Raw genomic sequence first — 27,616 nt, forward strand, 5'->3', positions numbered from 1 at the left:
GAGCTGCACTCAGGTGGAGGAAGCTTTGCACGGCAGAGAAATGACGGCACATGGCCACCTTGCCTTTTCTGGGCCACTCCATCCCTTTGGCACGTCTCTGATCTTGCTTCCCTCCAAGCCATGCAGCAGGAGAGCGTGTGTGTCTCCAGGAGAGGAGAAATGGGCAAAAAACATCCAGCATTTTGAAGGAATGACTTCTTTATCTGGCTGCCTAACTCCATGCTCATTCCCAAGACCAAATCTATAAGCACACCTTTTTTTTTTTTAATAGAAAAGTTATTTATCTCACTCTTTGCATGCTAAGGAGAGGATCAGGGAAGCAGCACTTTGCATATGAAAAATGGGCAACTCCTACCACATGAATGGAGCTGTCTGATGCCTGACTCAAACTACAACTTCTCCCACTGATAGAAGAATGTCAAGAGGGAATAAAAACAAGAGAGCAAAAGGGATAGATTCTGTATCTTGACTACAAGAAGAGTCCTTTTTCCCAAGGGACCTTTGCTCAATTAGAGATTAAGCACTGCAAAATTTAATTCACAGAAAAAGAAGCTAGATTTTTTTTCTTTCCCTTTTTTTTCTGACTCTAGCAAGGCTTTCTTTGCATATCAGCTGTACAATTTTTCCCAAATGAAAAGGAAGAATCTTTCTGAACTAAAACCATGTCATCTTCCATCTAGATCAATAGCTTTTTCTTTGGCAGTTACAAATGACTTTTTAAGAATGGGCTTTGCAGAAGAATTTAAGTACAAGTTTATAACTGAAGTTATAAAAAATAACTTTCTCAAGTTATTTTGAACACAGCATCAGCAGTACAGCAGTGGAGCTCTAAGAGAAAAAAGAGCTTCTTTGATTGTGCTTTTTAAGAAAAGTGCCCTCTTTCAGTGATTAGGGTAAGGTTCACTGCATTTCACTCTCACCTAGTTATCTAGGTCCGCTGTCTAGCTGACGGGGGAGACAGGCATCTCTAGAGGCAATTCATTTCCTCCTTTGGTAGGGGTCAATTCTTGCGCACTGAAAAATTTCTGTGCGGTTGCTAGTTGTTTTGCTTTTTCGGTATAGCAGCAGGATAGCATGTATCCTTGAGAAGACCTACAGTCTTTTTTTAGCGAGACTCCTGAGTTTGTTAAATCATCATGAAAAATTTATGAGTCTGCAAAACTCTGCTTCCCACGTACTCTGTTGAGAAAAGTTTAGCTTTACAATTCTATCCATTGACTTGGCTGAACAGTCTTTCCTTTACTCGAGACAGCTACTACTGCTGTGGATTTAGGTGTGTGCGATGGGATGGGCACAAAGAGCTCAAGCATCCCAACCCAGTCTTCACTGCCAAAATATGTTTGGATGCAGTTTGCCATATGTACACTGGCGGTGTAAAATGTGCTAGTTACATGGTTTGCTAACTCCATTTTGAAGAAAAACAAATAGAACAACACCTTTCTATCCCTCTCTTTAAAAGGCTAGAAGGAAGTTAGTGTTTTCAAACACCAATAGCTTTCTGATGATAAATTCAGTAGCTCATTCACTAGCACCAGAAGATGGGGACTGTGGAGCTAACCATTCAGTGTATATATAAAGAGCCTTACGTAAATAAGCATTTTATGCACATGCATGCTCAAGAGTGAGAGAACTATCTTTGTGTACTTTATTGCCATAAATTTTAGTTCTCACACGAGCCACATGAGTGAAATTCAAAATGCACCTGTTTCCAGCAGCTTAACTCCTTTGTACAGCTTCCTCTTATAGACTGCAGCATTCACTTCAATAAACCTGTTTAAATGAGCAAGGATTACCCAGGCAAGCTAATGGGGCTTCATTGATAGCTCATACACCATCAAATGCCCAAGATTTAAAACAGTGACAGGTTGTGTAATAGTTACTCAGCAAGCACTGAAACCCAAAAGCACACCAGCCTCTGGCTGAGATCTTTAAAGCTGCCTGAAGAGATGTGACTGTCCGGTTGGTTTCCCCAGGGCACATCTCAGCATAGATATACTCAGTTAGACAGAGGACAAACTCTTTGGCTTTCAGAACAAATTTGTGCATTGTTGACCTCAGACTGTGCATTGCTTGAAAAGAAAATCTGAAGAACTTGGAAGATCTGTTGCCTCCAGTCTAACAAATAGCATTGCAATCCTTGAATAACTGGAGATGGCTCCTGGCCCGTAAGCATGGGCTTGTTGAGGTTTTCAGAAGATTACAATGATTGTGGCTATCTGCCTGGTTTAGTACACCATGTGAGGGAGCATATGGCACAGGGGGAGAAGAGTAAGGCTGCAGGATTTTATAGAAAATACTTTTTGAGCTAAAAAGATGCTTGTCCATCAGCTGAGGCAATGAGGGCTCTACACCAAACCTGGCAAGCGCTGCCAGCAGTAGCTCACCCGTTGCTGTGGAAGGGAGAGCTCAGCGGGTTGCAGGACAGAAACCTGCCGGGGAGGCCAAGCTCGGCTGTCACCCACCGGCGCCAGGGTCTGCACGGGGTCTGCATGGCTGCACACGGGAGCACCCAGGAGCTGCATGCAGGGCCGCGAGGGGTTTTGCCCGCTCCCCCCTCTCCGGGAAGGGTGGACGGCACGCGGGACACACCTCGCCGGGGCTGCAGGACCGTGCCCGGCCCCGTACCCGCTGCCCGGGGAAAACCCGCTGGCGGCGGCCCCCGCTGCCCGCCGAGCCCCCGCTGGCCCGGAGCTCCGGAGCCGCCCGGGGCACAGCCGCTGCGTGGGCTGCCGCTGCCCCCGCTCCGCTCCGCTCCGCTCCGCTCCGCCCCGCGCCCCGCGGCGGCGCCGCTCCTACCTGGGCGAGCCGGGGGTCCGGCCTCGGCGCGGCCCCTCGGGCCGCTGCTCCCGCCGCGCCGCGCCCGCCGCGGCCTCCATGGCGGCGGCGGGGCGCTGTCCGCAGCCCGCGGTGCTGAACGCTCCCGGCGCGGCGGCGGCGGCGGCGGCGGCGCCCCGCGCGGCGCTTGCGCGGCCGCGGAGGCGGGGCCCGCCCTGGGCCGCCTATGGGAGGCCCCCCCGGGCCCCCTGCCTCTCCTGCCGCCAAGCCTTGGCCCTCTGTGCCAGCGTGCGGGAGCCAGGGCCCTCCGTGCCAAGGAAGCAGCGCAAAGACCGGAGTCCTCTCCCGCTGTCTCCCACTCCCTCTCCTGGCCGCCGCTCCCCTACCGCCAGCCAGAGGAGTTTTAGAGGGCCGGGAGGGTTCAGACACCCGGGCGGAGGCTCCCTGCCCCACCAGAGCTGAGCCTCTGCTCTGGCCCCAATGGGAAGGCTGAAGGCAGCCCCCCAGACTGCTCCTGGGCAGCGGGCACTGGGCAGCGTTTTGAAGTGTCCATGTTCACCCTGGTGATTTTGTCAGCATTAAATATGTAAAAGAATAGTTGGAAACAGATGGTAATTTTGAAATAACCAAGTTGAAGTCATGTGAGCAACTTGTCACAGAGAATACACGGAGGTCAGGCTGTTTCCCTTCCCTGCAGGGCCCTGCTAACATTGTTCATTGAAGCTTCAAAATTGCATTGGGTTGTGTGGTAGCCATGCATGTCCAGTCGGTTGCAGGGAGGAGGTCTTCCCAGGGAGCTCACAGACGATGCATGGCAGCTGCTCCTTGCACAGCCTCTCCCCTGCCAATGGCTGTGACATTACTTATGGGAATGGCCTGGGACTTTCTTGTCACCTTGCATATGGCCATGAGGGTGGCAGTGACCTTCTCCCTTCTCATGACCTTGTGGATGGCCATGGAGATGGCTATGACCTTCTCCTTTCTCATGGCTGTGCATGTGGCCCTTACTGTGGCTCTGACCATCTCCTTTCTCATGAGGGCGGGATTCTTTTTGCTTCACATGCTATGGAAAAGCCAAAGCAAAAAAGGGAGGGCATTAGACCAGAGAGTATCCTATAACTCCCACTAATCTACTAGCTGTTTAGAATAAGCTTTTCCTGCCTTAATGACTTAAATGCCTGAGACAGTTTGAAGAACAAAAAGCTTTTCCTAATGCTAGTGGGGGGACTCTCTGTGACCGTAAGCTGATGCCTCTCCGAACCCAGCAGTGAGGAGTTTCTGAGAATGAGCTGCAGACAGTGCCAGAGCCCCTTACCCATGCAATGTTCTCTGCCGGGCTGTCCTGTTGGGTGGTGCCCACGTCTAGGGCTTCAGTGTTAGCCACTGAAATGTCACTTGACTGGTGGGGTCAGATACACTCCAAGTAGCAGCTACAAAGCAGCTTATATGATGTGACCCAGCAGGAAGGACTGAAATGGTGTATCTGCTGAAAAGACCCATTAGGATTAAAATGATGACAGCGAGGCGGGTGCTATTTCCTTTTCTTTCTTCCTGATGCTAAATAATAATGCTTATAACAGTAATGATAATAATAAAGTCGTGGGAGCTGAAAGGGTGATGGGAACAGACTGAATTGCAAACACCCCACTGCTTCTGATAGACAGGCACATCTTACAATTTTTGGTTTGACTCAGTCTGATGTGTGAACTCCTTGTCTGTAAAGCGGGGGCGATAACACTTCCTCAATCCCACAGTTTCACAGTTTTTCTGTGTGACCTGTGAGGTATTTGACACATGGATTTTTTTTTTAAACAGCCCTTACACAGAACCCACTGCACAGCTCACAGCTGCTGCTAAGAGCTGCATGAAGCCGTTAGTGGGTCTGTACATGTCCCTCTCAGAGCGCTTTTTACATGGCCAGGGCTGGAGCAGTTGGTTGGTAGGTCGCATGTTGGCTTTCTTTTGCTCTTCGGCAGCGCGGGAGCTGGCTCTTTGCCATGGCAACCCAGCTGAGCCCACGTCCAAGGCCTGCCAGTGCATCAGACCAATGGGATCCAGCTGGTCCCCGTTGTCCCTCCAGCACTAAGGAAGGTGGAGGAGGGTGAGGGAGACAGATGGAGAGAGAGGTGACAAGAAAGACTAGAAGTGAAGGGAAAGAAAGCAAAAAAGAGAGGTGTAGGTTAAGGAGTTGAAAACAAAGCAGAGAGTAATGGATATGTGTGCAAATGGATATGTGTGCAAATGAGAAAGAAGCTGGCGAGCAGAGATCATGGGAAAAGAAGAGAGGAAAAAGAGGTCAATGGGATAAAGATGCACTAGGGGTGCTGAAAGAGATGGCTGAGGGATGAGGCAGGTTTAGGAAGCTGGTATACTGAAAAAACCCTTTATCATCTAAGACAGCAATTTTCTGCTGGTGTCTCTGAGAAACACAGGGGACCCATCAACTACTCCTCATTTCATGAAAAGCAACCAAGAATAGCAAGCCTGTGGTCTCTAGGCTTGAACTCACCAAGCAGGGCTCCACACTTCTGCTAGGAAAATGCTTAGGTATTCACACATGGACAAAGGTCGGAAAGTGCTGCCCGGGAGACAGCCATCTCCTCTTTCCTTTGTACTCATTGCTTTCGTGGGCGGCAGGGCCGGTGGGAAGGCTGCCCAGGGGCCTGTGTAACAGAGCCCAGGGAGGAGAGGTGAGTACTTCTGACGCTGATTTGTGTTTGTGACAAATGAAGACAGACTTACCTCTGCTGATGGACCTGCGAAAGAGATGAAAGAAATCACTTTGCATTTGAGCTCTTCATGTGTTTTTTATTTAAAGTGTATCTCTGCTTTGCATAGCTTATTGCTTCTCCCAACCCCCTTGCTCACCATCCGCTCACATTGCTTTCACAAATAAAAAGCAAAGCATTGTCCTTCCTGCTTTCCTCTGCCTCAAGAGAAGTCCGACTTAGAAGTTCGCACTACTTTGCACTTGCTAGGTGAGCAAATTTCCCAAAGTTTGGAGATTCCTCACTCTCCCAAAGTCAGTAACAAGGCTCCCTTTGACTTCATGTGCACAAGCCAAGCTTCAAATGCTTGCTGAGCCTTAGATCTATGATTAAGCATTTCCTTAGAGAAGTCTAAGGAAGGCAGAATAAGACTTTGCTTTGGCAGGTTGGGAGACGTGACTGAGAGCCCCTCTCAGCATTTCCCAATACATTTGGTTTACTTTGTCTCCTTACAGTCACTGTTCAGTGTGGATCATTCTACAACATCCTATCTTAGCACAGTTACTTTCAGCACAATTTCTTTTATTTCACTGTAAATCAACATTTCCCCAAGCAGAAATTAGCTTGGTTCACAATGTCCTGATTCCTATCAGCAGAGCTCAGCACTTCACACACTAGTCGCGGCTGGCTCAGCAAGGTACATGCAGCACCCAGGCAGGGCAGTGTGCTGGAGCGTGGCAATCCAAGCCTTGGACTGGCTCCGGTTTGCAGTCTCTTGGCCGATTCTTAACATTTGGCATAGACTATTTTGGCTTGGATCACTTTGGTTCATCTCCACTGAAGCTGTCACAAGACATCCCCCCGCTATGTTCTGCCCTTGCTGCTTTTGCTCCCATTCCTCTATGGACAGTCAGGAGAAGAGAACAGGCAGGGATATGTCTGTACAGACCGTCTGTGCTATCAGAGGATTCAGCCAAACACGTCCTAGTAGCTCACCTTTGCTACTTACGCACTGGCAGCATTGCCCTCCAAGACAATTCTAGCTCTAGAGCTGACGTCATGGTTCCCTGGGCCATGCTGAGCCTCCAGCATCCCAATTGCTACCTTGCGAATGTATTCTTTTAATAGGAGGCCTTGACCATCTCTTTTTACAGAGGTGAACCTGCAGCCTGCCATACTGAGTCTTGGATATTGGCTTTGGCATCTGTTTCTCCCTCTTCCTCCCCCAGAAGATGCTTCTGGGTTTGGCCACCTTTGGAACCACAGCCCAGGCTCTTTGGGGGCTCTGAACTAATCTGACTGTTTGTTAAAGAGTTAAAGAGACTACACTGAGTGGCATCACTGGGATAACATAGTGAGCAAAGATGATACACATGTGCAACACCACCTGCCCTTCCTGCCCAGCAGTCCTGGAGCTACATGTGCCCTTCTTCATTTGCAGTGTCTCTCAGAGAGCTGGCTCCCTCAGAGTAGGATAGAAAGAAAAATACAATGTCATCAGCAGTCTGGGAAGGAAAGCCAGGGCTTGGGCAAAACCTGAGAGCATCCCAAGAACAGCCAAAGGATCCCTTACCTGAATTCATAGTGGGTTGTTTGATATGGGAAGTCACCAGCAAGGTAAAACACCTGGCAAAGAGAATAAAAACTGAAGCTGCTTTTACTCCAGTTGAAGAAGCCTCTCTTTCTCATGTCCCACTGTTACATGTGCACATGACTAACACCACTATGTATGAAGACAGGTGCTACAGGCAAAGAGGCTCTACTTCACAAAAATATCACCGAGCTGTGAATGAGTGCACGTGGTTAGGCTTTAAAATCGGAGAGGACTGTGATGATCGTCTCACTCTGGTATAACACAGTCCATCGTATTACCATCAGTCACTGGCAAACCTGGGAGCTGCTGCAGCGGAGAGGCACGCATGGGGTCTGCCCATCTGTGAGCAGAGCGGTGCACAGAGGTCGCAGCCACAGCCCCTGCACGGGCATGCAAGCGGGGCTTTCTATGCACCCAATCCACTTAGAGCCCTGTAGCTCTAAAAGGGTAATTTGGGTGGTCTGGTGGATCCCCCAAGCACCTGGGCCAGGAAACTGAGATGCTAATGTTACCTGCACACTGGTACCTCTTCTCATTAGGGCAAATCCACAGGGTTTGCTTCCCTGATTTAACTGATCCACAACAAGCAGCACCAGTGGGAACACAGCACATGGTTACCCCCCAGCTGAGACATTTCAGCACCGGCTGGCATAGCCATGTTGCACAGTAATGGTCCAAAACAAGCCCTTGCCATTCAGGCCAGACATTCCCGTTCTGCTGCTTCTGTGTTCTACTGTGTGTGTCTGGCTTTGTGAGCAGCAAGTACCAGCACAGAGGACGAAACGTCAAGTCTTGCAGTCCTTCTGGCAATAGATACAAAATAGATACAAACGGGCTGCTCCAAATACAACTACATTCATGCCATGGCATCCACACCAAGGAGAAGGCTGGCAGGGAGCAGGAGCTCCTTCTAGACCTTTGCCTGAACCTGCTGCTTGGGGGCTCACATGTGCCTGCAGGCAGCGCTGGGAATGAGCAGCTATAGCAGCCGAAGTACTGGAAGCCGGGAGACCCTTTCATCAAAATCTGCTTGGCTCTTACCTCTGCACGAGCACACACCATCAGCGAGCAGCTGTGACCTCTCCATGCTTGACCAGTTTGAGACTGGTAGAGCAGATCTCAGTGGCCATGTAGGGGAGGCATGTGCTGATCCCAAGAACATTGCATCCCCTTAAGGAATAAAATCCAAGAGGGAACAGGAAGGATGGGTAAGTAGGGCTCCCAGATTGCTTTGGGGCCGTGGATGATGCCCATGAGCCCATTTCTTCAAAGTGAGACCACTGTTCTGGCGCACCAAACGTCCACCCAGAGGAAGAACTGCTTTCTTCCACAATGCAAAGCCTGGCTAACCACTACGGGTGGGCCAGCAGGATGGAGGCAGGGTGGTCTGGATCAGTCCCTTTGGATGGGGATGCATCTCTGCCTCTCTTGTTGCCAGCAATGCCACCCAGGGTCTCAGGAAAACTGCGCTCAAAGCTGACTGCTTGCAGTGGTGACAATAACACAGTGTCGAGGACAGTGCTCTTTCCAACAAGATTGCTCATGTTACAAGTTTCATGGATGGCTGAGCCCTTGAGGTTACAGTGGTCCAGGCAAAGTGGGACATTACTGTGCAGCCCTCCCCCATGGCTATGCGCACTGCTTCGGTTTGCAGCAGTGTGCTGGTTTCCAAGCAATGTGCAATGTCTCTCAGATTTGCAGCCAGCTATGTTTGAACTCTGGCCTGTCACTACTCACCATAGCAATAAAATTGCGTGGGTTTTCACCCCTCAAAGCCAGTGGCAGTGTGCTACATGCTTCCCATGCTGGAAGATTTCCACAGTTACAGCTGCAGCAGTTCTGGGCTGCTTCTGCCTCATAAACCCCTTTTTGCCTCAGCCCATGAAATTGCTTCCGTAGCGAGAACACAAGCCTGTGGAGGGGCTGTCGCTGAGTTAGCAAATGAAGCCCCATTCATCTTCGCTATGCAGAGCTTATTTTACAACAGGGATATAGGTGAATGTAGCTACCCGCCTTCTGCAACATCAGGAGGGTTTAATTTAGATATAGAAACATGCTTTAGTCACAGTTTGAATGCCAAGACCTGAGTCAGACCCATTTATCCAAAGAGCCACTTACATCTAGGCAGCCACTCAAGCCAAAAACGTCAAAGCTGTGTGCCTAAAGAAAAGAGCCTAGATCCATATTCGGTCTCCTGCATAGAACAGGTCTGATTCGCAGAGTGCTGGCAGCACAGCATGAGCAGTGCATTGGGCCCAGAAGGACATGCATATCTGCAGGCATTCACCTTCACTGCAGACCATCTTGCCCTAATTTCAACTCCATTTACACGGAGTCAGATTAACTGCTCTGTGATTGCCTTTTTCTGGTTTGTAGGTACACTGATGGTGTGAGTTCTTAGTGACAAAACCACTGAATAACTAGAATTTAGTGCCCATTTTCTTAGGCTCCTCTTACATCCATGCACAAGCTCACCTACTCGTCAAGCTTAAAGCTTTAACGGCTTACCTGAACAAGCAGAGGGCTAGTCTGTAAAGCCCAAGGCTTCTCCTGTGAATGCTTTCCTACATGTGTACCACTCAGGGTGGGTCTGGAAAGGCTGATCTTATCCCGGGGCTGTGACTGATGAGACTGGGAAGGAAAAAAAGAAAGCCAGACCAAGGGCAAAACCAGCCCCGACCTATGTAGCCACAGCCATACAGTCATGCAACCTCTGCATGACGTGGGCATGGGAGCTTGTGCCCCATCCCACTGGGGCTAGGGCAGGGGAGGGGAGAGCTAAAGCAAGTTAGAAGCAGAGAGGCTGGCTGGTGCTATGGCGTATTGCTTTTTATTTTAGAAGGGTTTCTTCTTCAAAGCCATTTGCTGGGGACTCTTTTGTAAGTGGGCCTGGAGGAGCTGTTGCCTTTCAAAAATTGTGCAAAGTCGCCTGTGCTGGTAGGAAGCAGTCTCCACGCACAGCCAGGAGGAGCAGCATGCATGCATCAGCGTAAGGCAGCAGAATTTCAAAGGGATCGAGGAATGAGGGGCTTATACCGTGATTTGAATGGCTAGTTTTACAAAGGCTCAAGACGAGTGCTCTGATCTCTTTGTAAGTTGTCTCTCTGCAACCTGTCGAAGAGCCACAGTCTTTCCCGAGCTACAGCTCCAAATGGCGGTGGTGAGAGCACGGGGGCTGAACCCCTCAGCAGCAGGGAAGTGCTCTGGTGTCCTGTTTGGGGGCAGCACTGGAAGCCCTGCAGGCATCTCTTTTTGCCTAACAGCATCTGTGGACTTGGATTTACCCCACCTGCCCTGCAGCTCATCCCTGCTCTCCAACCCAATGCCAGGAGAAGGGAGAAGCAAGGAGTGAGCCCACATCACAGCGCGTCCTTGCACCCAGCAGCTGCCCCTTTCCTGCCCTGGATCCCGTTCAGGTTGCTGCTGTCTCTCCTGCAGGCCAGGGGACAGGAGCAAGTCATGCCACCATGGGAGTGCTGCTGCTGAGCAAGTCTGGTTTACAGCAATTACAGTTTCTGGGCACAGTGCAATCTGAAGCAAGTAAGAAATGTGATTAGTCTGCAGTGTGTTTAAAGGGGCAGGAGGCTCCTAAAGACAGAATTCAGCATTGTTTTGGCAGGGAAAAAAAAAAATCTCACTGTAGCAATATTGTACCATTTTCTGCAGTGCCTTGTGCTGGGAATGCAGCCATATTTGCTCTGAAGCAGCCCATATGTTCACACCATTTCCTAGCGTGACTGACAGTGAGCCAGTTCCCTCAGAGCATCCCGAGACATCCAAGACTTCTTCATCCTATTGTGGGGTAAACATGCTCCTTGTCAGTGTTTGGGGGACAAGTTCTTAGCCTGGATAAGATCAGAGAAGAAGCTGGGATATATTAACCTATCTCGACTAACTGCGTCTATCCCAACACCTTATTTAGCTTTGAAAAGATTTGAAACTCGCGGCTGACTTTTTGTGGCACAGAGGATCTTGCAGACAGCCTTCACAGCATGGTCCTGCCAGTACTCACCCAGGTTCTTTGTGCCACATCAACCAATGCTTCAAAACCAGTCATCGCCTTTCCAGGCTCCTGCAGTTCATGTCAGACCCCCATTCACAGCCTGATTCTCCAGGAGACACTGAAACCAAGTCTCCCACGCTGCAAAACAGCCAAGCACTGAAATGCCCAAGTCTCTGGGGTATCAGTGATTGCTTTTAGTTTTTTCTGTGCTTGTGCAGGCAGGGTAAGAGGATGCAAGGGGAAGCAGGACATGGCCGAGATTCACCATGTCTTTCTCCACCCTGACAGAGGAGAAAACTGCAAATTTTCCCCTGCATCCCCTGCAAGGGAGTATCGCAGGTGGGTGAGTCTCAGGCATCAAATTTTTGTTGCAGATGGACAGGTCAGTAATAAACCTGACAAGGAACACACCAGGCAGCACCGTTTGCTGGCCTTACCTTGGGTCTCTAAGCCATTCAGTGATGCAGCTTTGTACCCAAGGGCTATTTTGAGCGACGCGGAGGAACATGCAGACGAGAGACGAGCGCATTTCTGCCATCAGCAGGGCTCCCTTTTCGCTAGGCACAGCCTCCATCCTGCCCCTTGCTGGAGCTGGCACCACTTGAGCCCTGCTGTGCTTTGGGCTGATGTCTCTTCAGCTTGCTGAAGGCAATAACTTGTCACACGTGATGTGGAAAGCATTCCCCGGGGCTGGGGGACTGCTGCTAGGGAAGAGGAACGGGGAGAGGGCTTGAATGACTAATACGTCCCATACTGCTGGTCCCAAAGGATATCTTTCAGCAACAGCGAAGGTGGACATCAGCTTCTTCACTGCAGTGACAGCAGAAGCTGCAGTGGCTTCTCTAGACACCGCCGTGCCCCAGTAGATGTGAATGTCTCTCCCTCACCCACCCCTGCTGTCTCTGCTGCTGCCGCCACTTGTTTCTCACTCCTAAATTGGTGGCTACCTGCCTCCCTGGGTTAGAAGGGTGTCCGGGCACTCTTGGCTGCCCTGAGCATCATCTCTCCCTATTTCCCAGCAAGCTGTCACTGCCTTGTTCGCACGGCCTTGGGAGCATTCAGTATCAGGATTTTTCAGGTAGGTGGAATGAATTGAAAGGACAAAATTACTACTATTCAAAAAAGCTAGGTGGGAATATTTCCCCGTGCACAGATTTGGAAGTATTTCCTGTCCCAAATGGTGGAAAAAGTCAAAATCTGAAAGCATTTTGCAAAACTAAAATGTGGAGTTAAGTCAAGTCAGGTGAAGTAATCTTGGCATGCTTTTCTCTCGTGTTGATGTTTTATTTAATTTTGAACATACTTGAATGCTCATGTGGGTATTTTAAAAATACACCTTGAAACGGAGCATTATCAAACAACCAAAAGGCCATATTTCTTGTGAAAATGCAGAAAGTGGACAGCTCCAAGATTTTAGAATATTAATTTTTTGAAGCAGAAGATTCACTGACAGTTTGTCAAATGAAAAAAACCCTCTGCTTTCATGAACTGACATTTTTCCAATGGAAAAAAAAAACGCTTCTAAAAAAATTACCACTTCCCTGAAGTATTGTTAGATAAAGGTAGATGCCACCCTGGAGACTTACGTCCCCTGTTTTGCATCCAGCCCTTCCTGTCAGCAGCCAGAAGCGTTTAAAATATTTCCATACAGCCACCTCCAAAGCACAGCGCTCCCGGGTGCAAGCAGCCCCAGCGTCTCCCCCCCGACCTTGAGGCCCCTTATCTCCTGACGGAGCAGACTTCCTTACTGGTGTTGCTTGCAGGAGGTAACGAGCGCTGCTAGTTCCTGCGGCTTTGTCTAGTAGCTTTGCAGGCTGATACGACCACGTTATCACCTCTTGGCAAACACAGCCCAGGTATCAGTTACCAGGAGACTCTCAGCCTTGCTAATCTAATTTTTCAGCAGTGAGAGTAGTGTTTAACCGTCTGCCCTCCTGCTCCAGCTCATTCTAGAGGGGACGGTGTTGCTCTTTCTGGTGTGGCCAGACTAATTTAAGAGGTCCCTGTTCTTCCTTCGTCATGTAAGCTTGTTTCCTGTGATGTTAGCATGAATCGGTAAGGAGCATTGCAACCAGCCTAGAGGTGAGGGGAGAAGGTAGCAGCACCCTTGGGTGCTACTGTCTCCCTCCCGGTCTCACAAACACCCATTCCTCAGTTCCGTGGTGCTCTGAAGCCTCCGCTGTGCTGGTCTGAGATGGGGCGTTAGTTTTGCATGGACTCCTCCACCACCGGATTGCTACCAATAAATCCATTTTTCAAATGCTACTCTGGCTCTTCAGTCAGGGCTGTGCAGCCACTCCAGGCCAGCATTGCCTTTGTATTTTATAACCTTATTGTGGCATTCTTCATCTTGATGAGTCTAAGCAGTGCTTGCAATGCCTGTGAAATGTGAATATTCCAGTTTTGCCAAGGACATGTTTCCGTTCCACTTGATAAGTGGCAAAAGCATCCCTCTCCCAGAGCTGACGCTTGTAAACCACGGCATGCTCCATCCAAGAGTGGCGGCACCTCCTTTGCCCTCCTCGGGGGCTGCACAGCCGCTGCGTTGGGTTGAGATGGCAGCATGGCAGCTGGAGCAGAGATGGTTTCCACCCTCAGAGGTGTCGAGAGAAAACACAGCACAGCCCTGCAATCCCAGCGCGTGAGCTAACACCGCCGCAGCCAGGTAAGGGAGGGGGGGAAAGACTCACAGAGTGGGGCAGAGTGGGAAGGCTTACTCTTCTTGGTAAGTCTATGCCAGGAAAGTCATCATAGCTCGTTGTTGCTGGTGCCAGGAAAAATCTCAACTGGTGCCAAAATCTGTCAGTGAATCATCAGTATCATCCTATGCTCAGTGACCCACTAGCTGCCCAAGCATGGTGGCATTTTGCAATCAATTTAGCTTTTCCCATATGCTGTAAAACCCTCACACTGATGTCAAAATTAAACCTTGCCTTCTGTGTCATCCCAGTTACCTGCCCCCAGTGCCTTGCTGATGGTATAGGACTTTCATCTCTGTCAGCTCCAGCTCTCTTTCTATGGTCTTGAAGACTAGCAGGCAAAACCTGCACCGTTAGACCCTACCCCAGCTCCAACCCTGAGTCATAGCAGGCTCATACTGAATCATTAGCCCCTTGCCTCCATCAGGCCAGCTCACTGTGTACTTCTGTTTCTCCTGTCCAAACCCTAACTGTGACCCCAACCTTCACCTTACAAACTGCCAGTGAACCCCCCCTCCTCAGGCTGTCCTTTTGTTCTGGGAACTCCATAGGCCTTGCTATAACCCCTCATAAATGAGTCTCCTCCGTCCTTCATGGCTCATGCACAGCCCCAACATTACCTTCACACCATGGTTAACGCCAGGCCAGTGAGCACTGGCAGCCCTAGATCTCCCCGCAGAAGACTGAGCCCTTCAGACAGCCAGGGTGATTCTCATGACCTGCACAGCGGTTAAAGCTAGGGTTATGTTGGGGTCAGTGAGGGACAGAAGAAAGAAAAGAGCAAGCTCTGCTGCCAGGTCATCGCAGGTCACCAGGTCTAGATGGGGGCAGATGGTGGGGTTGATCAGCCTCTTCTGCCTGGCTCTGGGGCAATGAGGGGCAAGTGCTGTGCTGGCTCCTGTACGGCCTCCTGGGGCCAGTAAAGTTGTGCTAGCGGAGGTGACTTCTCTATAATCAATTTGGTGGTTCTGGCAGGTTTCTGGGCTGTTGTGGAGGCTACAGTTAAAGCTGAAGTTGGGAATAGGACCTGGCACAATGAAGGACAGAAGAGCTACTCTGAAACATAACCCTAATTCTGGTTGTTTAAGGTAGTGCCTGATACCTCTGTAAGTGCTAACAACAAGGCCTTCTCCTCTGCCAGAGCAAACTCTCCTGCCTGCGTGGGACTGGCAGACCCCAGTAAAAGATCAAGATAGCCCATTCTTGAGGGTCTGAGCCACCCGCCCTGTTCCTGGTCATTGCTTTGACTGCTGATCAGACCTGAGCCACCATTAACTTTCCTCCCATAAGCTACTTACTGCTGCTGGCACAAGCAATCTCCTCAGCCCTCTGAGCCTTTTTTGATGTAATATGTACTGCAATCAATACTAGTCTAGACCCAATCCATCACTTGCCCAGGGCCATCACAACCAGAGAGTTAATCGTGAACCAAACCACCATCCTGTATTCAACAGTGGATTTGACCCTTTTCACTTCATAAGAAGAACCTTAACCCTAGTCACACCACAAGTACTAGCTTTATGGCCGGATCCCACAAGATCACAGCTAGACTTGTCCCCTGCGATGGGAGGAAAACTGGAGGTAGCTGTACCCTGCTGATCTCTGCCCATGCCAGCTTCTCCTTAGCCCTACAGGCCTTGCAGGATTCAGCAAGAACTAACCTCTTCTGTCCCGACAGCATCAGTGCCAGTGATTTAGTGTCATCCAGGGGGCCACCAATTCATTTGTTGGAGAGGAAATTTGCCACAATATCCCATTTCATGGGGATCAGAGAAATGGGGGGATGAAGAACAGTTGCTTTGGCCCAAGAACAAGTGAGGAGAATGGAGGGAGTGAAAGAATTTCTCAAATTGCTGAAATTTTTATTTTTTCAGTCAAAAGTATGTTTCAGAAATGCTGAAATTATTTCAGCTGACACTTCCAGAAAGAGGTATTCCAAACCTTTTTCAACAAAAGACTTAAGCAACAACAGGTCAAAGGAAGGGTATTACTTAACCGATTCTTTCTCAAGGGACTGAAGGAAATACAGTATTTCAGGTAGACAGGAGATGGGATTTTTCCTTTTTACAAACCTAGCCCTAAGTCCCATATTTTGCCCCCCCCCCCCCAATCCTGTGTGCTTGGGCTCTGCAATCCCCCCAGCCCTGAGCAACATGTTCAGCCACACTGCAGGGGCTGAGTCAGAAGGACCACCAGGATGGCCATACTCCAGATCAAGGGCTGCCTAGCTCAGGGCTCTCACAGTGGCCAGAAAACAGATGTCTAAGGAAAAACGAAGAACAGGGCAAGTACGTATGATGGTTCCCCAAGTATTCTGCAGCAGATTTTCTGAGCCTGATGTAATGTGTCCAGTTAGGAAACCTCTCTGGATTGCTCTTCCAAGTATTTGTGTGGTCTACTCTTGGACCTGGGTAAGCTTTTTGCCTCCATATGTCCTTTAGCAAAGGGTTTCACAGCTGTGTGAAAAAAACCCTCTAAGTTGCTTTGAACCTGGCTCCAACTAACTCTGTCTGGTGGCCCTGAGGTCTTTTTTTGACAGAAGCAGTGAGAGAGGTGGGTAGAGGGGATCCTGGGTGGAGGCAAGCTGTAGTTCACCATTGTTGCTATGGTCATCCTCCCTTCTGCCGGCACAGTCTCCAGCCCTAACACTGAGCAGGGAACACAGAAGACCCTCATCCCAGAAGGAAACTGGTTCAAGTGAAGTTTTCAGAAGACCCCAGAAGGCTCTCTCAAATACTTGGCTTTTTGAAAATTGAGTCATATGTATGGGAAGCATAGATAGTGGGGGCTGGGCAAGTAGGAACAAAAGAACATCTGTCCAAAATGGGAGGAATCAGCTTCTTTGACAAAGAAAGTCAAGGCTGAGCCCTGGGCAAGACGCACCCTCCCTCAGCTTGCATAAGGAGTGTATCAGGACCAATGTGGCTCAAATTCTGACCGCAGCCTGGAAGAGGACCAGCGTCTCCAGCAGGAGTTTTAATTTGCCCTCATCAATCATGATTTCCATCCTGCTGGAGGATGGGTTATCTGCATTTTCAAAAGTTTTTTGCCACCTGAGTGCAGTACTAAGCCAGTCAAGCATAGTGCAGCAAGTGTCTGCCAGTGCTTCATGTACCTCCACCCTTTCTCTCCACCCAAGGATTAATTATTGTTGAACTGGTCCTTTAATATTTAATTGCCACCTTGGCTCCCCTTTTCATCTCCTCCCTTCTCACGTGTCTCCGTGCCTCTTCCAGGTTGGCCCTTGTGCTTTCCCTGGCCTTGTTGTCCGAACCGGCTCCTGCACCTTAACTCTGCACAAGAAAAGCCCATCTCCCCACGAGCTGACCCCCAACTGAATCCATGCAGCATCAATGTGATGTGACACCACTGGAGTCCCTGGAGAGTCTTCACTACAGTTTAGACCCTGGAACTGAGGCTGGTTTCTGGAGTTTGCTTCTGAGAGCTGCTGGCAGAGGGAAGTGGAATGGTTTGTTAGGTTTTCATTCAGTTCAGTTGGGAGCTGAGTTTGCTGCTTCTTTCTTCCTGCCTCAGACTGAAAGAGGGTCATGGTGCCATGGTGTAGATGCAAAACAGCCTTGTGTCAAATGAGTTAGGCTCTTCATGGTTCCTTCATAGTTCACAAGGGGTAAATGAGCATGTCAGGAAACACCAACTGCATTGCTGGTGCTAGTTCTTGACCCACTCATTTGCCCCTTGAGAACTACAAGTTACAGGCCATCAGGCTGGATCCATCTCCTCCTCCTTGATCAGGACTGAAGCTGCGTGCAGGCAGGGGGGACCTCCCTTGGCCCCTGTTGATGACAGCTTTCACCCAGGACAAGCCAGTTGCTGTCTGTGGTCTTCGTGCTTTTCCCAAGAATTGAATTTCCATAAGAAATGAAAAGAACCTGCCTGACGGGCTGTCCCAGCCAATTTCCACAGCCTGGCACCTTTCCCATGTTGTATCTTGTGTCCTATATCTGAAGGCTGGGGTAGCAAATCGGCTTAGAGAACCTGTATTTGGCCTTGCTGTGCATGTTTGGAAGTGGGAAGAGCTAGCAGGAACCTTCTTATCATTCACCCAGTTTAGAACTACTTTGGAGGCCCTGCACCAGAATTACGGGTTTTTCCAGGAGTGGAAAATGTCAGGTGAAATTGTGGGATCATGAGTGGCATTAAACATGGGCAAGCACAGATCTCACCCACAGGACCTGAGACAAGAACCCGGTGGCTGGGGTGATGCACAGTGAGGGGGAAAGAGGGGACAGACTTGTCCTCCAAAGGGAACAGTGGTGCTGCACGTCCTGAGGGATTTCCGCACTGGTGCCAGGATTTGTATCGCTATGGGAAGCAACGCCTTAGTATGGACAGGCGGAGCTATGGTCTTCACTGATTTTAAGCAGGACTGAACTGCCGTGATAACCTTTAACTAGCTGTGGCAGTTTTCATTTTAATTGCATATGGATACGTTTTAAAATGAATGTCTCAGAAGTCCTTCAATCCCTAAGAGTTTCTCCAACTAAAGCCCATTTAAGACTTCTGTCTCGTCCCTCCTCCTGGTTTAAGGAATATGCTGACCTTTCCTCTGGCTGGCTTGAGGCAATGCCTCAAACGCCTTTTTATCCTGTAGTTCCAGCTGGCCAAAGGACTGGAGTGGGTGGTAAGCAAGGGAGGCAAAGGAAAAATTTTCGTACTGCAGGTGAGTTTGCTCTGAGATTGATACAAAAGGTGCTTCTAGACCTCTTCTTTGATATACTGCATGTTTCCATGTCTCCTTTCATCCAACAGGCCAGGAGAGGGCTTGCTCACTCAGCCTCAGGCAACACGATCTGTGAGTTCATTGCTGCATATGGCAGGAGCACCGCTTAAACCAGGCCATGGGGTTTATCTGCAATCCCAGTAGATGATATAAAAGCAGCCTCCCAGTTCGGCCAGAATTAAGCTCCTGAAGGTGGGCTTTTTAGCAGCCGGCTCCCAGCTTCTCCCAGCAGTTACTGAGTGCCATCTGTTGACTAAATAGTGGTCATGCAAAAAATGGAAGGGAGCCAGGCCTGAAGATGGGTGCAGTGCACTCGGGAAAAGCAGCAGCATGGGACTGAGTGGCTTTGGAGGGGGTTTCACAGAGTGCAAAAGGAAGAGGAAGGAGGGCTTCAAGCCAAGGCAGTTTCTACTTGAGGAAGACCTGATGAAGGGATGCCAGGAATGCTTTTCAGAGCAGTCAGGTTCAGGTTTATTGAGGGATCACCTGCTTCCCGTGAGTCTTTCTGTAAAGTAAAGAGGCAGAGGGAAGTCAGATAGACTCGCTGTCAAATGTGGGGCGATACTGGTATTTCTCGCACGCTGCTGAATACTGTGTCCTGAAGCAAGACACTTGGAGGTGCCTGTCAGGCATGGTCGCTTGTGCTGCCAGGGAGACAAGTCAGGGAGAGGCTTCGCAGCACCCAGCTAGAGAACAAGGAGCTCAGAATCAGGCCATCCTGCTTATTAAAGGTCTTCTGGCGATTTTAGAATAAAGGTATTAGCGTGTGGGTGGTGGACAAATTCCTGGGTGAGTAATTAAGCTGGTTTCCCCAAACATTCTTGGGATGCAATAGGGATGTAATATATACTTGCTACATGCCAGGAAATAGCTGCTACCAACTGCCTTGGAGAGCAGTGTTTATGTATTTGAGCCACCGAGGTGAACATGTGAGCAGGTTTCAGACTGTCCCAAGGTCCTGCAGGATAAGACATATCCACAAAATGTCAGGTGTCCAGCATGCACTTCTCACTGGAGCAGGAGACTGGGAACCACCTCTGGCTCCTCTCCTTGACAGGTGACAGGCCTCTGGGCCTCACTTGTCCCCAGAGCTGGGATGATGGACGTGGAGGATCGCCCTTATCTCGGGGTAGGCACTGACCTGGTGGAAAGGCAGCACTAATCTCAGGAATGACACTGCACTTGGGAGCAAAGAGTCTCTGATGGTTCAGGACAAGCCCTCGGTTGAGGACAGCCCTGTGGTATTGCACCCTTTTCTGGCCGGGATACTATGCATATACATATATGTATAACCCCATAAATCTTATTCTATTTATAAGGTTCTGCTTTGTATATGCCATGAGAGTCCCAAGAGCACAAACAGGTCCCCAAACCAGCCTGTTCTGTCCCATTGCTGAAGCTGCAGATGCTGCTCCTTTGACTGGGCCCTTTTGCCCCTGGGCTTCTGTCCACAGCATTAACTGAGCATTCATCTCCTCATCCATCTCAGATGATCATGCAAAAGTAGATGCCTGTCATTTATGCCGCTCAGACATGGTAAAGGACAGCTGAGAAATCTCAGCTGAGAAATCTCAGGCAGTGGAGTAGCCGACGCTGCCCTGGAGGACACTGCAGCTCTCCAGAGAAATTATTAAAGGGTATTCTGGGGCTCTCCATGCCTGCGCATGGCACTGCTCATCGCTGGAAGAGCTTGTCCACACCAGCAATAACAGCAGGAACATGGGATGCCACTCTCTGACAACTTGAGCATGATGTGCACCTTGAGCTCCTGTGAGCCACGGGTAGCACCACGGACCTCGCCGTGCATAGCTTTTACCCTGCCTTGTGCAAACAGTCAGGCCTTGGTATCTGGGCTAAAGATGTGGATCTCTGCTTCAACCTGGACACAGATGTTGGCCATGTGTGCAGACTCCTCGAGCCCAGAAATGTGGCCACCATACAAACAGGCTAACGCCCCAGAGCTGGAAAAAGTGTTTCCAGGAATATTGACTCCCTTACTCAGCCCAGCAGCAGCTCCCAGGGCTGTCACTGTCCCTCTGGCCACCAGCGCATTGAGATGGGTCACCACTCCACCCTCACAAGGGACTGTGCCCTCCTGGAAACCCATGGCAGCACCAGCCTTCCTGCAGTTCAGGTGGGTTTCCAGGGCAGGGAAAGGCTCCACACCTCCTGCATGGGCTTGTCTAGCACAAACCTCTTGCAGACCATTTGGGCAAAAGTTCTTGTGTCGTTCTTCCAAGTTTCCATCCACAGCAGAGTCTTCATTTTCTCCCTAAAGCCTGAATCCAGAGGCCCTGCCTGGGGAATGGTTTCTATTTCCTTTCATGATACATTTGAGTAGCTACTGATTAATATGGGTCAGTCTTTCCCTCTAAGCGCTTTTACTAGGCTGTGCTTCCAGCTCTTTTCATGCTTTGGCTTTGATCTCCAATAGTTATAATTACACACAGAAGAGGGGTAGGATTCAAAGTCTCTCAAAGTCTTTTGGAGGCTTCCTCCGAACCGTGGTGGATTCAGGATTGAACTACTGGTGAGACCAAGCCAATGACTCATATTCCCTTTTTGGCTTTTGGGAACTGCTGACCTGCTCCGAGATGTTAGAGGGGAATAGGCAGTAGCAGCAGGCCTTCTCCTTGTTAGGGTTACAACATCTTAACAGAGTAGGGGGCTGCAAAGTCCTCCCCACAAGTGCTCCTGTCTCCTATTTGCCTCGGATCACTTGGAGGGCAAAGGATGCCCCTGGCCTCTCCTTGCCTGGAGCTCCCAGGTGGTGCGATGGGGTCCTGGCTGCGGAGACTGGGAAACAACCGTTCACGCCCAGGGACGAGGCGATGAGGAAATGGCCCTTCCGGCTCCTGGGCCCTCCGCGGGTCACTCTGCTCCTGCCCTTGCTTTAAATTTGACCAAATAATTTGGCTTCAGGCACAGTTTCACCAAATGCCACCTGCTTTCTGAAAGCCTGCCTGGATGGAAGGCACGTTCTTAAGAGCGGGGACAGCATTCCCGGAGAGCCCCGAAAACCAACGCAGCACGGGGCAGGGTGGGCAGCCGATTTCCGACAGCGGCCCCCGGCGAGACCTTTGGGACCCCCGAAGAGCTGTTCCTGCCGCCCGGCCAGGCGTGCGTAAGGGACGGCGCGAGCCCGCGGGCAGCCGTGGCGCGGAGCTGCTGGCGGCTCCCATTTCGCATTGTTCGCCGCGGCTTTTCCCCCTTCGCCCGGGGAGCTCGTGGCATCAGGAAGCTGAAGGGAGACCGGGGAGGGGGGGAGGAAAAGGGGGAGTGTTTCTTTTAAAAAGAAAGCGAGATCGGAGAGGAGGACACAGGCACTGGAAAGCCCTGTCCGCGCTCGGTATATTAGGCAGCCGGCGCTCTTGGCCGGGAGCCCGGGCGAGGCTTTTGTAATCAAAACATGATCTCGTGTGCGCTGCGAAGGGCCGTCTGATGGCTCGCCGCGGCTAGCGCTGCGCTGGCATCCGCCGTCCGACATGCACCGAGCCGTGAGTGCCGGGCCCGGGGCGGCGGGAGGCGGGGGCCTGGGGCACCGGCCGGGGGGTCTCGGCCCGAAGAGGCCCTCGCTGGCTCCGCGGTGGCCTGCGGGCGGCTGGGGGGAGCCGGCGGCGGCGGGAGGGCCTTCGGGGTACGCTGTGCCCACCGCAGGGGCCGGCTCACCGGGAGGGTGGGAGACCGAGGCCGGGAGGGGGATGATCAACAGGGAATGCTGCGTGTTACCTATCCCGGCAAGGGTTTCGGAGCCGCTGTCGAGCCAGAGGCTATTTCGGGTGTTTCTGATGCGTTTCTCGCGCCGCCGAAGGGCCCCGCTCCTCTGCCTCCCCCCTCCCCACCTTCCCTCCTCCTCGCTGCTCTCCGAGGTCTCGCTCGAGAAGCGGACGGTCGTGGAAGGAGGCAGAAAACCCCTGCCCACGGTGAGGTGTCCCCCCGGTCCCCGGCCACGCCAGCGCGTGGGCCAGCTCAGAGCCCGGGGGGGCCATGACAGGCCGCCGAGACCCCGCCGTCCCTTTCGCGGCTCGCTGCCCCGTTCTCCTCCCGCGGCCTCTGGCGGGGCCCGGGGCTCCCCCACCGCTCGCTGATTCACAGCCAGCGCACGTCCGCGCTGCCACGGCCATTTATAACCGCCTGCCCCCGTCGCCGGGACATACGGGCGCCTCGGCTCCCCGGAAGAGCTTCAGCGCGGGGAGGGCACCGCGGAGCCGCTCTGCATCCCGAGCATCGGCCTCGGCCCCGGCTCCCCCCCCCCGCACGCGGGGAAGCAGCAAATGCACATAAATGGCTTTATTAATAAAGGGGAGGAGGAGCGCTGGGTACCAGCAAAACTTTCCTTCCAGGGGGATGTTTCCAGCTGGGAGCGGCAATACCCCCCCCCTTGCCCCCCGCCACTAGCGCTGCTGGGGCTGTAAACAAAACGCTGACAAATGTCAGCAGGTCTCGCAGGGAGAGGGAGAACGGCCTGGCCGGCCTTTTCCGTCTTTCCCGTTTTGGAAGAGCGCAAGTGCAGTCGGTGCGGGAATTTTCGAGTTGCTCCCGGGCAGGCGGCTCTGTCGGTCCCTGTTCAAAGGGACGCGGCGAGGAAAGGGGTGTGTTTGAGGGCACGCACTGCTTTGATCCTGCTCTGCAGCGGCCCGTACCCCGGCGCTCGGCAAACACCAGACGTGCCAATTTAGCGCTCGCAGAGCAGCTCCTGTTCAGGTGAAGGCCGAATTCAGCTTTGCTCGGCCTTGCAAACCGGCCCTGAAAGCGTATCCGCCCACGGAGACAAGCCAGGCACCTGCTGTGCACCCGGCTGATTGATGGCAGGGGAAAAGCAGGTTTCATTCTCCCGCAAACCTGAACAAAATCCCATTGTCCAGCAGGAGAATTTGGGGAGGTGCTTTAAACGTCCGTGTCCTTCCACCTGAGCACAAATGCATTGCTGTAGCCCTGCAGCGGGGCCCTTGGCAAGGGCTGTTACATCAGCATTGATAAAATATCCCTCCGTTGACTGGTGGCCGGTCGTGACGTGAATGAAGATGCACTCATGCAGGATGCGAGGTCTGTTTTAGCAAACCGGTCCTGCTGCCTTTCCCCTCTCTGCTTTCTGATAGCATCCGCATCCTGCCCACCTCTTTCTCCCTGATGGCATCGTCTTTTCCACCTTTACCCCTTTCTCCAAAAAACATGATGTAGGCAGATTTCTCCCTCCATCCACAGCCCCGTTCTCTGCAGCAAAGGTCCACGGGGGCCAGAGATCTGCCCGATTAGAGCCAAAACGTAGTTAGCTCTGTTTTTCATGCAAGGCCGTTGCGAGGAATACCTGGCATCGCAGGGTGGTGCGGTGATTCAGCAGCTGGATCTCATTCCTTGAAGGCTAGGCCATGCACCCAGCAGATGATTCGCAGTCCTGGTTCCCGGGAGCCCCGTGGCACTTTGGGAAGAGCAGTGCTGCTAACCCCTGGCTGAATTCCCCTAGTATTATTTTTTTTTGCATTGCTGTAGGCGCCCAGGAGCCCAGGCTCTAGGTGCTCTGCAACTGCACTGAGTTGCTCCGCAAACCCAGAACAAAACCACAGCCCGGCTCCTACCGAAGAGCCAACGGATCAAATGTGCCTGTGTTCTTACTTGGCACCCGCCTCCCAGGTAACTGAAAACCTGCCAGTATTACTGGTGCCTACAAAGCGGTAATTCTCGGAGCTTATTTAAAATCCTGCTCTTTCAAATGGGCAGGATATTTCTGTGCACTTCCCACCCCAGGAAAATATTGATAGCTCCACTACATGAGAGACAAGACATCAAGGGTCAGGTTCACAGCACCCGAGTTCTGCCTTATTTGACATAGGGGCACACTATAGACCCCTATGTCCTCAGGAGCCCCCATAAGTCACTGGTAAAGAGAACAAACATAGCTGGGAACACGGAGCAGCATCAAAGGCTTTCCCTTCCCTGGTCTGCAGCATGGGGCTCCCGCCTGGTTTTACTCCCTTTGCCTTCAAGCCTTGGGTTTCTCGTGGCACATTTGCTCAGCCTGAGGAGGACTATGTTTGTCAGAGCTTAAAAAAAGCAAAAGCATCCCTCTGCGAAAGCTCACTTGAATGTGACACGGTACGCAGTGGCGGAGGGGAGATGCTTTAGGGCGGCACGGGGCCTTGCTCCTAGCTGGGTGCCTGGAGCAGGCTCTGCTGGTGGCTTGGCAGGCTACGGCAGGCCCCGGGCAAGTGTGGGGCTAGGAGGACTCCTGGGACCACCCTCCGGGCAGGCCTCTGTGCTCTGCAGCAACGGTGCGAGTCCTCAGGAGGGTTTTTCTCGGGGTGCCTCCAAGTCAGCGGTGGCCTCGGTGGTGCAGTGACCTCTTTGCCAGCCTTAGGGACTGCCAGCACGCCTCTCGGCCGCGCGCTGGCTGTTTGCGCTTCACAGGCACGCAACCATGACAGTCGCCCATGGAAGCAACACCTAATGCCAGCGAGATGTGGTTTTGTTGCATTGGCTGAGTCGCTCCAAACTTTCCCTACGCTGTGGGCAATAAGCATCCCATAGAGCAACACAGTGTGGGTGCGATGCTTGTACGGCAGATTTTCTGCGCAGGACCGAACGGCGAACAGGCAGGCTAGGGACAGCCTGCGGGGCGGTCAGAGTTGCAGTGGCAGCAGAATAGATATCCAGGCATGCAGTGCATGCCCATGGACCTCGTGTTGTCTTTGCTCGCCTCCCCAGCCTCGCTTTGTCTTACCCAGATCTTGGTGTGAGCAGAGAAGAGGGAATATGAGATCTCTGCAGCATGCAGATGCCACGCTGATAAGGAGTACAAAAACACCATTTAAAAATAAACCTGTAGCACCTAGGAGATCTCAGCCTGGCCATCTTGCTCTTCATGCAAACACGAAGCAGAGTCTAGTCAATACAAGTCAACGTGCTACAGCGAGTTGATACCCATCAGCATTAATTTTCTCTAGACATAGCTGTCAGTAGAATTAAAAAAAATCAGGTTTGTTATCCTCTGTGGTTGCCAAGGTGTTCTCTGAATGTAAATGGAGGGTAATGGATGTGCCTGAGAACACCTGAAACAACAGTAGGGAGGGGTGTCACCTACTTCTTGCAGACAAAATATATGTTAATTCTGGAGCCTACTGATGGCCAACGAAGTTGACTACCATTTTTTTCACTGAAATTACCTCATTGCTGAACAAAAACTGTAAAAACAGGTCAGTTCTGTCAGGAAGAATTCAACTTACAAGAGTCAGTGTCCTTTTTATGGAGGTCCAGGAGGAGAAATCGTAGGGAAAGACTCCTTCACTTTTCCCCCCATACATAGCTGGTCTGAGCAGAAGGAGCAGGCTTTGTCTTGTTGGTGGTAGACCATGACTGAGAAGAGCTTTCCTCCTTCCATTCCCAGGATGCCACTGTGGATGATGCTGTGCTACGGAAGAAAGAGCAGAAAGATGTTGAACTTGATAAGAAAATCCTGGCTTTGCGGAAAAAGAATGAAGCACTCATACGAAGGTATCAGGTAAGCCTGCCTGGTTCTCATCTTCCTCAGCCCTGTTTTGGAGTCCTCATGGCTCACAGTGTGAAGAAACTGGTCAGCAGTGTAGGAGTGCCTTCGCTGGATAACATTATCACGTGGGAAAATGTTTGGAGTAGGTGGGCAGAGCTCTGTCCTTGTCTACAGCTGCTGAGTCACACTGGAAATTGGGTGTACTGACGCTTGCCTTCCTGCTGCAGCGTTTCCTCTCGCGCAACCATCTTCCCCTGTATATCACACCTTTTCTTCACCCCCCACATAGGACTTTCCCACCTCTGCACCTTCTATTCCCATCTCCCCTGACTTCTTCCCCATCTGTGCCTTCCGGTGCCTCACGCTTAGTCTCACAGATGTGTAGGAGGTTACATCCCCAAGACACTGGCCATCCTGATCCTGCCCGTGTGGGATGCCCACCCTTCCCAGGGCAGCAGCATGGGCTGAGGCTCTTCCCTGGCTCATCCCAGTGTTTTTGTAGAGCACAGAGGGATCCAAAAGTGATTCCAGGGAAAAAGGACAACAAAGACAAATCAAGGCTTTAGCAGCCCATTGCTTACTTCAGCCTTGCTCTCTGAGTTAGAAAGAAGCACTCTAGCTACGCCTCTCCTTTTTTTGAGCCTGGATTAATCTGCTTTGGCCAAGCAAGTCTACCTAAAGGCTTGCAGGAGATGCTGGCCTGGCTTGTATGGGCCAGTCTGGGAAACGTGATGGTAACCTGGAGCTCTCTGAGGGCTCATCTGCCCTTCTTCATGAGTGGCTGCACAAGGCAGCACAGAGCGCTTGGTAGGACAACCGGAAGGTAATCCTGGCAGAAGGTCCCCCTTGACCTGTCTGCAATATTCTCCTGTCTGTGCCGTGGCCACTTGGCTTTGGGGGCTGTCTGACATTTGCCCGCTGGGCAGGCAGTCTGGAGTTCAGCAAAGAGCTGTGCTGAAAACCCAGAGCACACTTTGTGCTTTGGATCCGGAGCTGGAAGACTGAGGGGCCCTCTGCGCTGGGTCTTGCTCAGAAGTCATTTCCTTTGATACCTAAAGAGCTATGTTGAACCTTACCTGTTCTGGTGGCTGCAAAAACATTGGTGCCTAATGGAAAGCTATGGGAAGGGTTGAGTGCCACAAGTGGTCAGAGGAGAGGAACTCCCACCCTCCTATCAAACGCTAACCACCCACCACCACTGCTTGGCTTCTAGAAGAAGCTGCCTAGTAGATATGTCCCAGTCGCCTTTACTTAGCCGGGGATGGTGCCTCAGCCCTGAGCCAGTGACAGGGACCGTGGCTCTCGTGCATGGCCCTCCCTTTCTGCAGGCCTGGTGTGTCTCCCAGCCTCTCCACAAGCCCCATCCCAATCTTCCCCAAACCTTGCATCTATCATACTCCCTGCCCCTCAGGAAAGGACCCCCATACTCTTTGCTTACTTCCCATTGCGTATGCTGAGACAACGGCACCCTGAGTCGACAGGAGAAGTGCGAAGATGCCTGTGATGTAGGGATGAGCGAGGCAGGTCGCAGCTGCCTGGAAACACAGCCTCTTCCAGGGCACAGTGACAGAACACAAATCATTGTACTGTCTTTCAGACATGGAGATGGGTCC

At 51.4% G+C, this 27,616-nt stretch overlaps 1 protein-coding gene across 2 annotated transcripts in view; it reads left to right on the forward strand.

Moving 5' to 3' along the window:
* Window positions 1-21,737: 21,737 nt before the first annotated feature.
* CCDC9B (coiled-coil domain containing 9B) overlaps window positions 21,738-27,616 on the forward strand; it is a 51,648-nt gene continuing 45,769 nt past the window's right edge. The window contains exons 1-2 of one of the 2 annotated variants that reach the window (XM_026110698.2): window positions 21,738-22,017; window positions 25,902-26,015. In XM_026110698.2, the coding sequence (XP_025966483.2) occupies window positions 22,006-22,017; window positions 25,902-26,015 (126 nt within the window). In that variant the 5' untranslated portion in view covers window positions 21,738-22,005. The remainder of the gene's footprint in view (window positions 22,018-25,901; window positions 26,016-27,616) is intronic. The other variant, XM_026110699.2, reaches the window with a different exon arrangement.

The sequence above is a fragment of the Dromaius novaehollandiae genome, chromosome 5, assembly GCF_036370855.1.
Source record: "Dromaius novaehollandiae isolate bDroNov1 chromosome 5, bDroNov1.hap1, whole genome shotgun sequence".
NCBI lineage: Eukaryota > Metazoa > Chordata > Aves > Casuariiformes > Dromaiidae > Dromaius > Dromaius novaehollandiae.